The 12,665-nt window shown below is 40.6% G+C and overlaps 1 protein-coding gene across 1 annotated transcript in view; it reads left to right on the plus strand.

Annotated features, from left to right (window-relative positions):
• Nucleotides 1-12,665, plus strand: part of LOC111603320 (serine-rich adhesin for platelets) — a 158,342-nt gene that overhangs the window by 144,685 nt on the left and 992 nt on the right. Inside the window, exons 4-5 of the mRNA XM_023320842.2 lie at nucleotides 9,745-12,425; nucleotides 12,493-12,621. Of these exons, the coding sequence (XP_023176610.2) occupies nucleotides 9,745-12,425; nucleotides 12,493-12,621 (2,810 nt within the window). The remainder of the gene's footprint in view (nucleotides 1-9,744; nucleotides 12,426-12,492; nucleotides 12,622-12,665) is intronic.

The following is a 12,665-nucleotide window of genomic DNA, read 5'->3' on the forward strand; positions in this document are numbered from 1 at the left end:
AAGATAAAGTTTATATTTTATTATAAGTTGCACCTAATCAATATACTCAATATACTCGATATGCAGTGTATCAAAATTATACGAATTTCGAAAAAGAGGCCGCAGCGACAAAATAGTTGAAATTCGCTCGAAAGCTAAACATTTTTTATGATTCGCCTTTTTTGTTTTTGTTTTTTTTTTTTTATATATAGATACATATATATAGATATATATGTATATATATATATATGTTTGTCCGTTTGTAATTTTTCGCGTTTGTGACAAGAATTTGCAAATGTCAACGAAAATTGCGCGCTTCACATTAATAAAAAACAAAAGCGAAGAATTCGGCAAAAAGGGCCGAAGCGGAGCTCAATGCACAGAGCAGAGAGGTTGAGATAAGAGTGGAAATACCAATGCCCCAAAACGCGAACCAATTGAAATTGTTTTATAAGACCAACTTTTTGACTTTATTTCGTTCGTTTTGGTTTTATATTTTTATTTTGGGGCATTTTGTGTTTGGCATTTTTAAAGAGTTTTGCGACATCAGGACCGTAACGCAGCGTAACGGATCCGATCGTATCGGTATTACATCAAAGTGAAAACGATCATTCAGTTAATGGGCAAGTATGTGAAAACTTTGCCCAGAGCTAAGCTTTAATAATTTGCGAATGTGCGCAAAAAATTTGGCTCTTCGTATCTTCGTGTTATCAGACAAACGTGTAATATAGTATAAAGAGTAATTGGTAGAAACTTAGTAATAATGCTTAACAATATAAAAGTATAGCAATATAAAATTTAAAAAAAAGTATCAGTATAACAGTATAGCAGCTTAATACTAAACAGTATAGCAGTAAGACAGTATAACAGCTTACCAGTATAACAGTATAACAGTATAACAGTAAAACAGTAAAACAGTATAACAGTATAACAGTATAACTGTATAACAGTATAACAGTATAACAGTATAACAGTATAACAGTATAACAGTATAACAGTATAACAGTATAACAGTATAACAGTATAACAGTATAACAGTATAACAATACAACAGTATAACAGTATAACAGTATAACAGTATAACAGTATAACAGTATAACAGTATAACAGTAAAAAAATAACACTATAACCGACACTTGGTTTTTTATAATACGATCCGGACTTATATATGTATTTCCGCATATCTGAACAAGCGCCGTAAATGGTTCGCGAACAGTTGAAAGAATGAAAGGGCAGTATAACAGTATAACAGTTGCTGCGCTTTAACAAAGGGCTCTATACAAAAAGTAAACAAAAAACAGCTAAACGTGTTAAATTGGAACTTTTTTATATGTAGCGATTTGTATTACGCCTTATCGAAACGTTCATATAATTCTCAATTAAAAGCAAAATTAGAAAGAATATAAAATGTTTATTAGAAATTCACAAAGTAAGCAACAAGTTAGTTAAAACTAAGGAATTCTGCTTGTATTTTTTTTAAAGTTCTTACATAACGTTTTCGCCATTCGTTGAGTTAATGAAAATTTCGCTTGGGAGACACCTGCTTCTTAGTTGCTTTTGACAGGTGTAATTATAGTAAATATTATTACAGATCAAGTGCAAAATGCGAATGAATGAAAACAATATTTATAGAGTCTGATTGTAGAAGTTTGTTTTTAGGAAATGATACATTAGAAAACTAACCAGACCTCATGCCTATTTATGTCCAACACAATGGCTCGCTTTGATTACCTGATCGGCCTTGTCGTAGTAAAAGGTGCTACAATTCATATTGATAGTGCTCGATTTATTTGATACTTGTGCTGATAGCCAGAAAGGTGATGGAAACATTTGCTTGATGTCATCAACGAAACGAATGAGTTTTGATTTTTCTTTCTTTCTCTTTATCTACTATTATTTTGTTGGTTTTTTTTTTGTGTGTGTGAAGTCATAATGAACCGAAATGAACGGAGGTTTCTCTTCAACTAATTAGACCATAAAGCAGCCGACCTGGCTGGCCGAACTAATTCGCTTCAGATAAACCACAACAAAGGTCACGCTTTAATTGATAAGAAAACACAATGCCGTCTGTCTTTGGGAAAAATATTAAATCGCTTTTCCAAGCCGAAATGCCGGCTACTGTAGCCTAGCGAGGCACTCAAATGGAAATCCTCAGGGGCAACAATGACAGCGAGAGAACCCCAACAAGAACCGAACTGAACCTAAAATGAACTTGAAGTGCCAGCTGTGCCTCGATAAAGATCACACCCCGCGTCACAGTCACAGGTGGAAGTTCCTACAGCGATCTTCAAATGGAAGAAAAAATGGGAATCATGCCACAATTGAGTGCACTTATCATGATTGACTATGGTCAATACAGCTGCTAGATACCCTGTAAAGAATTGCAAAATCTTACTGAATAAATTTGTGACAAGAATTTCGCATGTATGAATGAAATTAATGTACTATATAAATATGTACATATAAGACATATAAATATATGATACTTAAGAAATATTATATATATTGTATAAGAACTTACATATAACTCTCTCTCTTCTTCTCTCTTGAACTTTCAATTTATAGCCTAGAGCTAATTCGTTTCTTGACTATTGCCAGCGCTCATTCACATATAATTAACATGCCTTTAGCTGCATTCTGATTACAGGGTATTCACAGCAAAACTTTTAATAGTTTTGAACCTTTTTCGAGTCACTTAAATTGCGCAGCGAAGCGTGCTCTCACCAACTCTTCTCTCCTCTCTCTCCTCTCGTGCCTCTCTCTCTCTTAACACTCAGCTGCCAGGTACGCCCTTTTTCAACACTGCTCTAAAGAAGGAAGATTAAGAATGGGAATGAGACTGGGAATGGGGGATTGAGAATGGGAGAATGAGGGAATGGGGGAATGGGGGTATGGGAATAGGACTGGGCCGGAGAGAGTAATTAACCCATGTTGGCCATTTGTTTTCTTGTCGGCTGCCTTTTGCAAACATTTAATTGTTCCGATTGCCGTTTAATTGTTTCGATCAGCAATATTTGAAATGCCAATGTTAAAGTCTTTCGACCTGCAGATCAAAGTTCTGCCGCCGTCTTCTGCTACGGTTCTTGACATATTCAAAGCATTCCATTCCATTTCACTTCATTTCACTAAACTTCAGCTGGGTTATTAAAAGTCATCAACAACATTATTATCCAAGACTTCAGAGAGTCGGCATTATATAAGCTAAGCAAATGTCAAACTGTGAGGGACTCCGGTTTTTATAGAGCTGCTTCTTCTTCGGGTTAGACCGTGAGTTGGCCAATTAGCTGCTTCCGTAATTTCTTGGTATTATTTTAATTAGTTTTCCGTGGCTAAATATATTTTTTATTTTTTCTTATTTAAATTGCGTTCACTCGCCGACAGGTTTTATGTGCCGCCGCCCCAAAAGATTTATTTGTTTTTATCTCTTTTGATAATGATAAACACGCATAATTTATGGACAATGCATTTTTACATGTGACGCGACGTGATGCGATCGTAATTCGTTTGAACTGCAGCTCTCAACTCTGTTTAGGGCTTCAAATTTTGTTTAATTTGAATTTTTTATATATGCTTTTTTTTAGCTAAAGATTTTCTAGAATTTTAGTTTTCACTTCCTGCTTCGAAACGAAATAAAAAGTAGAGAAAACTCATCATAAATTTCAGAAGTAGACACTTCTATATGTATGCCTTATGCGAAATTGCCTCGTAAATAGCATTGAAATGTTCCTTGAAGTCTGCCTACATTCGCGCTCCCTTGCCCTCTCTCTCACCTGCTGCTATCTTACATATAATTCACAACGCGCTTAACGCGCTTACCTGTCCCATTCCCCGTCTACGCTCATGCCGTTGGCTCTTGCCAATGGCAAAAATGCGTTTAAGCCAAGTCGCCGAAAGCCGAAAGCCGAAAGCCGCAGTTGCAGTCAACGTCCACGTCCACGTCGACGTCGCAGTCGCCGCTGGGTGCGTGTGTGCAACGTGTGTGGCAGCTGCTGCTGCTGCTGTTGCTGCTGCTGGGAGACCTCGACAGTTACCTTGCCCCCTACCCATGGCACTTTAGCTCGATATTTATGCAACGGCATACACTTCAGTTCTGCTTGCCCTCTTTGTATCTCTCTATCCCTCTCTGTCTCTCTCCCTCTCTCTCAGCAATTGAAGCTCACATTTTTCTTGGCAACACATTTTCCTCACCATATGCATAAGCAGTTTTTCCAGCCCCTCTGGCGCTTCCTCTCGCTCGCTCGCTCATCGCATTGTTTGCAACACTTGGCGCTTGCCACATAACAACAGCAGCAACAGAAGTTGCAACTGCAGCAACATATGCAACAGCAGCAGCAGCAGCAGCAGCGTCCGCTATGCAGCGTTGCATGACACATTAAATGCAAAACGGCCAGCGAGCAGCATGAGAGACAGACTGAGACAGAGACAGCGACAGAGACAGAGAGGTAGTCAAGGAGTTAAGACCTGAAACATTTTGTTGGCCACCGCCAAGAAGTCGGTTGTAGCAGCGGTTTCTACTGCTGCAGCAGTTGTTGTTTCTGCTGCTGCTTCTTAGTCTGCTGCGTTGCTCTTATTAAATAAAAGAAATGCTCTGGAATTTTTTAAATATGCCCTAGAAGCGTAACCTGTAAGCTATGGGGTATATGAGACCTGATAGTAAAAGATAGTCCTATTATTTTAATTAACTACTGAAAATTGTTCGGGAAAGATGTTCGCACATGCTTATATAAAATATAAATATACATGTGAAGAAAAAAATAATAACACCAGTGACGCTTTTTCCTCTTCATAAAATGAAACTTTATTTTGAATTAAGCTAAGTGAGAACTTGCAATTTAGGGATATACATATATATATATATATATATATATATATATATATATATATATGTATATCCCTAAATTGCAAGTTCTCACTTAGCTTAATTCAAAATAAAGTTTCATTTTATGAAGAGGAAAAAGCGTCACTGGTGTTATTATTTTTTTCTTCACATGTATATTTATATTTATATATATATATATATATAAGATATAATTTGATATATAAAAATTAATTATGTATATTTTATAGTTATTATATTTATATTTTCAGAATTTTATTCTTATAAGAAAATTGTTTTTAGTATTATACAAAAAAATGTTTATGTATTTTATCATCCATAAATATTCAAACTACATTTATTGATATGAATATTTATTTTTTTATAAATAATTTATATATTTATTATATTATTTATTTTTAATGTTGGCTTTAGTATGTATATTTTATTATTATTTATTTTACTTTATTTATTTTACATACCACATATATATATAAAGAATTTTTTATTTTAATTATTTTTCTTAGATATAAATTTTATTTTATTCTCTTTTATACTTATCTTAATATATAGACATATGTTATCCGATAAATATTTAAGCATATCTATTTATATCTATATATGCTGCGTATAGTTACCATCGTAGTAACATTTTAGTAGGGTATTAACTAGCGACTACAATTAGCAACTCCTTCATACATATATATATATATACATAGGTACTATTGTTCATAAAGAACAGGCTGTTTCTGCAGCAGCTGTTTGGCTTGTGTTTAAGTTATTTCTAGACAATATAAACACACATCTATATAATACGCAAGTCTTGCGTTTTTGTCGTAATGCGTAGCAATTATCGAGCTTTAAATTTGCTTTTGTGTTTTAGGAGCTGCTGATCAAGCAGAAAATTGCAAGAGTTTGCTTAGCTAAACCTTATTAATATGCATTGAGCTCGACGGCAGTTGCGTGTAGCTGGGTGCTGAGAGACTTAAAGATGGGGGCTGGGCGCCTCGGGCGTTGTGGTGCGAAACTCCAATCCAATCCATCCATCAAACGACGCATTGAACACTTTAAATAATTGCACATTGTGGCTGAGAGGCTTTAATAAAATAATTAAAATGAAATATGCCATACAGCTCAAGCTGGAAACAATATTCCAGCTCCTGCTTCACAGTCGAGTGAATGGACAAATGGAATGGAAGCAAAAAAAAAAGAAAAAAATTATAAAAACCATCAGAAACCACGAAGAATCAGCGCAGAATGCTAGCCATGTAGAAAAATGTGCGGGCTACCAATCTACGCATTTTTTTAACCATTTTATTCTCTGCCTTTGTTTTTGTTTCACGTCTCTTGGACGTCAAAGGGAACGCCGCCAAGTAAAATGCGAGCGATAAAATGTTTAAAGAAATCGCTGAAAGGAGGAGAAAAAAAAAACATATTATATTAATTTCAATTATTTACGTACGGTAAGCAGCACGCAAGCCGATTTTCAACAGCAATTCCCACGTTGAGAATCGCAGAGAGAGGGGCGCAAGTCTAAGTGGCATTTTGTGCGCTAAATGCGCGCAATTTGTTACAGGATTTTTTCCATAGCCAAATGGAAGGGAGCACTGTGAAAACTCATGGGGAAACTGTGGGAAAAGCTAAGACTATGCAATTTATAATTATCAGCGGTAGGTGGCGCTGCAGTGCACACTGCTTACTGTTCAGTGTTCCAGTGTTCAGTCTTATGCAATAATCGTCGCATGTTGATCACAGCAGCGGAAGTTATTAGAGCAAGTTTCGAGTTATGCGAGCCAGTTCCAAAGAACTTTAAAGCGTAGCTTAGCGTTCCTCAGCATTGAAATTCCCAACACGGCGGCCGCTTTGGTTTCACTCGCTTCTAATTAAAGACGACACTTTGGCATGTACTCAAAAGCGTCGGTCGACTCGAGCACGGAAATGCCTCGCTCTGAAGCTTTCAAGAATCGTTTTTTGATATATGTGGAGTACCAAGAATTATACAGCTGACTTTCGAGTTGATTGTTTCAGAAGAGTTGTGAACGGCTCCATTCATTTCCACAATTCGAATCCCAAACTTCCATTGCCAATTTTTTCTTTCGCTTTTGTAAATTTGAACCTCTAATAATCTTCTTAACCTTTCACATACCGAACATTCGCCCAGAGCCCCTGAAGATTACAATTAAATGTAGCCAGTCGACCAACTGTTTCAGAGCTCACAGCGGGACAGCTAAAGGTGGAAAAATACAAGAGAATACTTATATATATATAGAGTTTAGCTCTGCAGAGTTGCGAGCTCCAGCAACGGTGTTATTTAATTGCCAAAAATATAGCCAGGGAAGCGCAATCAGAAAAGATTACAAATTATAAAATTGTGGCAGGTGTCCCGAACGAAACGAGTCAAGTCAAGTTTTATTCTTATTTTTATTTTTGTTTTGTTTTGTTTTGTATTTTTTTTTTCATTTGCGCTTACATAAAACATTCATTAGATAAGAATCGGTGGCAAACACGATATGCATAATAAAAAGCTCCGCTCCGCTTTTGGCCAAGAACAACGAAGAAAAAGCCAAACAGCTGCCAAATGTCAAAAGTCCTAACCAAGAGGGGCGCCTCATGTTACACTTGAGAGTTGAAGATTAATTGTTGCCGCCTGTCGCAGGCCTGCGACTTCGATCTCTCAGTCTGAAGTTCGCCGAGGTTCAGGGAATACGCTTTTCCAGCTTTGGCTAATTTGATTAATTAAGCGTGGCATCAGAATAGTTAAGCGTATTCAATGGGCGCCCAAAGGCCATTTGAGATTAATAATAAGAATTATTATTAAATATTATGTGGCCATAATGAAAGCCAATTAGCTGTCGCTAAGTTGAATGGCTGGCTGCGAAGTGTTAGGCCTCTCCATGCGCTTCTCACAAGCAGTGACATGACTGAAATGACACGGAATCTAATCATAGCCATGACTGAGTGGACAGCCATGACGTAGTGAGCTCAATAGACTTTGTGTCACTCGCCGCTGAATCATGTATCTATGATAAATATGTTGAAGATATGCCTCATCGATAAGTAAATGTTTACACTGACTGCACTTATCGATTGCTGATTAATGAAATTGCCAACGATATGACTGCATTCCTCAAGGTTTCTTTGGAATGTTTGAGAAAAACACGTCTCAAACAAACGCAAACACTTTCTAGGTCTGCTTATTCGCCCTTGGGGCCCTTGGGCTTTGCCGTTTTATATTAAACATTCAACAGTTCTTTCTTTTTTGCTTGAATTTCTGCACATGCGGCTTAAATATATTTATATATATATATATATTTGTACATGATATCATTTTAGCCGCTCTTTGGCTGGGCAAAAGTTCATTAACACTGCGCAAAGAACTTCAGTTACAAAACCCAACAACGAACCGCAAAAAAATTAAAGAATTAAAGAATTTTCAACATAGTATATATATAGTATGTAAAGAAAAGAATAAAAAATAGAAGCACGCAGCGGTTTTCATTTTTATGAAAGGTAGCCTCGCTTTTTTCTCGCTTGATTCTTGTTTTGGTTAATTAAAAATGCAAATTTTTTCATGTATGGAGCGGCTCGTTGAAGTGTGAGTGATATGTGGGCGGCTTTCCTAGTACGATTTCTTCTCTCAATCAGTGAAATTGTCAAGACTTGAGTCTTCTTCAATTTAACTTGTGCTCAACTCGCCCTAACGATTGACCCGAATACGCAATATATTTGCTAAAAAAAAATATTAAATACCCAGAAAAAATCTGTCAACCTAAACCAAAACTTTTTCTATTCTTCATTAGCAAAACTTTCGCTTTTTGTTTTCGGCTAAGACAAAGCTTTGCTTATCCATAATTTGTTTATTTAAGTCTCCGCTGTCTCCGGCATTATTATAGCTACTTATTATTATTATTGCTATTATTATGTCTATTGCTGCAGATGTTTCGGCTCTTGCGGTTTTTAATTGCTCTCAGCTAGAAGAGTAGTTGGGATTTATATGTATATATATTTATTTGCTCTTGGGTTATACGTAAGACTCGCCCTAGGTCCAAGGGGGGTTAGCGCATAATGACAACTGTTTCGCTTTTTTTGGGCGAAAGTTTTCAGTTTTCAGTTTTTCGTTTTGTTTTTGTTTTTTTTCAGCTTACGCATAATTATAATTATAGTCTGTGCAGCCGGCTAATAGACATAAGTTTGGAAATTGTTTTTTAAACTGTTTCTCTTTGTTTTATTCTCTTGCACAAATCTTCAATTCACAGCTTACTACTCGAACTCATTTTACCTGTAAAGACCAAAGACAATATCCAAGTGATTTACAATCCTAAAGCAGTTTGAAACCTTTGACAACCTTTCCGATTTGTGTTGCGTGTCTTAACTTAACCTTAACTTCCTAGAACTATTATGAGCTGAGAGAACTATATAATCAGATTACAAATATCTATTTATTGTTGTTATCGATCAATTAAATCGAAACTCTATGATTGTAGACTGAAAATCTAATACATGCCCATAACTTTTCTCAATATACATTCAATTTATCAGCATTTGTGCTTCTTAAATATCGTTTAATTATCGATAGACGGATATCGATAATCTATTTATCGATAAATGTATTTACTCACCCACAGTTACCATAGACATCTTTACATGTTGCTCCTTCAGTATTTTACATCTTCTCGATATTTATCGTACTTATCGATAAGTCTATCGATCTAGTACTCTCCTATAAAGTTTTTAAATATTTTTCACTTAAAAAATAAAAATCGGAATCTACAATAATTTGCACGTAAATCGTATATTGGACTCATCTATCAAGTCATTATCGATGATTAAAGTTATCGATTAACTGCCCACCCACTGAATAATACATCCTTTTTGTTTTATCCACTTGTTGCTCCTCGTGTATTTTGCTAACCAATGCCTTTCCCCTTTTCTGTCGCTTCCCTTTACAGATCTTGGTACCCTTAACAACCACAACAACAACAACAACATCGGCACAGTTAACATCACAGCAACAGCTACAGCAGCAGCAGCAGCAGCAACTGGCAGCAAGAAGCCTCTACTGATTTCGACCTTGACGTCCCCTTCGACTGCTTCGTCCACTTCGAATTCGAGCCCAACGCTTGGTCAAAGTTTGCAGTCCAAGCATAACAACAACAACAAAATGGAGCTGCTGAGCAGCCCAGCAATAGCAGCAACAACAACAACTACAGTATCAGCAACAACTACAAAGCAGCTGCTGGTGCAGGACTATCTGAGCTACGCCTCCCCACCGACCTATTCACGTCTGCCGCCCGATGGCCATGAGTTTCCGCCCAACTTCAGTGAGCCGCTGATAATGCATCCCAAGCTAAGCTTCGAGCACAACAACAACAACAACAGCAACAACAAACTGGAGGCTGCACCACCGCTGCCCAAGACGGGGCCGCCACCGACCGTGCCGCGTAAAATGTATCGCCAGGATTTGGTTATCAATATGGAGGATGCGCGTCAAACTGCACGCGCCGCAGAGAGTCCGGGTGCAACGCCATCTAGCGGCGGCGCCTTGCGCGATTATCAACGTTCCTTGAGCGCCAGTGCGCCACGCAAGCCCAGCGATTGGCGCAAAGACGAAAAGTCTGAAAAATCGGTGCGCGACAAAATAGCCATGTTCTCATCCAGCAACGAATTGGACGCCATTGTGCCAGCTCCTACCGCAACCAGCTCCAGCTCCAGCTCCACTTCCACTTTCTCTCGCAAGCCGCTCAATATGAGCAGTGAGAATTTGCTGGAGGCAGCCTCCTCCACGCCAGCGCCTTCTTTGAAGACGCGCGCCATGAGCGTGGAGAACCTGAACGATGCACAGCGTCAATATCAGCTGGCCAAGCAGCTGCCGCAGTTGCATGTGGCAGACTCCATGTACTCGCTGCACACGCTGAGCACGCCCAGCAACAGCAGCAGCGGAAGCAGCTACAGCTATGCCTCCTTGCCACGTCGCACTCATGGCGGCAGTGGCGGCGGCGTCTCTGCATCTGCTGTGGAGCGTCGCATCAGTTTCTCGGGCGAGGGCGATGCGGCCACACGAAAGGCGGCCATCACCAACATATTGGAGCAGCGGCGTCGCAGCTTGTCCAAGCTGCGCGGCCTAGTCATACCGGAGCGGCCACAGCTGCTGGAGCCCATACTGGATCTGCCCGAAATCAAGAGTCAAGTGAAGGCGGCTAGCGGCGAAGACTCCACGGACAGCGGCCTAGGCGAGACGCGTCCATTGCGAAACGCTAACAGCAACATCATCAGCAACAGCAACATTAGCAACAACAGCAACAACAACAGCAACATAAATGGCAGCAGCTATCGCAGCTTCTTTACAGCCACACAGCGTCGTCCGCTGGATACACAGCTGTCGCAGCCGCCAGCAAAGCCGCCGAGGACATCGCTGGCCAGCGCCTTAAGCATGCCCAGTCGACTGACTCCGTGCCAGCAGCAACAGTTGCAGGTGCAGCAGAATTTCCTCGCTGATCAGGAAAGCGACACAGATTCCGTATTCTCCAATACAGCGCGCGTGCCCACGCCGCCAGAGAAATTCGCCTTGACACGCACGCTCAGCTCGGAGACAAACACTTCGATAGCCAGCTCGAACACCTCCACGTTGACGTCGGGCTCTTCGGCTGGGTCGCAGGCTAGCTGCAGCTCGCTGGGCAGCACGCCCACCGTGGATCTGACGAGACGCGTGCTCAAGTGCCAGCTAAATGGCAGCGTCAATGGCAACAGCAACAGCAACGAGTTGGCCAACAGCAATCGCAAGAGCATCCTGGCTTCGGCCAAGTGCCGCAGCGCCAAGAGCCGTGGACAGGAGAACAGCAATGACAACGACAACGATAGCACCGATGGTGAGGCCTGCGTCCTGAATGGACGTCGGCTCAAGTCTAGCTACAAGCAACAGCAGCAGCAGCAGCAGCAGCATCAGCTGCTGACCAAGCAACTGGTGGTGGACAAGCTGATCAATGTGGCTGCCTATGTGGAGCTCACCTCGGATACGGACGACAGCAGCCGGCGCTCAGATACGCCGGCCAAGATCAGTGCCATGTTCATCGATGAGGAGCGCAAGGCCAGCTTTAAGGCCGATCCCGCGCAGCAGGCCAAGCAGCGTGTGGAGCAGGCCAAGCCTGTCATCTGCCCCTTGCCACAGCGCACGCAGACACCAAAGCTGGGCAACGCCAACAAGTCGCAGACCACAGCTGAGCTGCGCGAGAAGTTTGAGAGGAGCGCAGCGGCTGCTGCAGCTGCTGCCACGCCGCCCGTGCCGCTGCCCGTGCACAAGGCCATTACGACGGTCGCCTTGGCCAATGCGAAGCCACATCATGAACGCTTCAGTTCACTGGACTCGCTGGCCTCCAGCTCCTCGGGCGTCAGCTCCACCACACAGAATGTGAGCACCACCCAAGAGACGGCCACAGAGTTTGGCAGCTTCTCATCGTTGGGCAGCAATCAGAGTTTGATCACGGCACAAGATGTGCAACAGATTGTCGAGGAGGCTGATCCGCCACTGAAGACACCAGAAGCCTTCATCATAGTCCTGCAGCGGGATACGCCAGAGAGCAGCATTGGCATTACTCTAGCCGGTGGCTCCGACTATGAGGCTAAGGAAATAACCGTAAGTAGTAAATGCTCAAATTATATAGATATGATATCTTCTAATACTACCTCCATTTCTTTGCTAGATCCACAAAATTCTGAGCAACACGCCCGCTGCCAAGGACGGACGCTTGAAGAAGGGCGATCGCATCTTGGCCGTCAATGGCATGAGCATGCGTGGCCTAACTCATCGTGAATCGATCAGCGTGCTAAAGGTGTGTGTGTGTAAATATATCTAACTATTTTCTAGATCAGCCTA

The sequence above is a fragment of the Drosophila hydei genome, unplaced genomic scaffold (assembly GCF_003285905.1).
Source record: "Drosophila hydei strain 15085-1641.00,03,60 unplaced genomic scaffold, DhydRS2 tig00000001-arrow-pilon, whole genome shotgun sequence".
NCBI classification, from domain to species: domain Eukaryota; kingdom Metazoa; phylum Arthropoda; class Insecta; order Diptera; family Drosophilidae; genus Drosophila; species Drosophila hydei.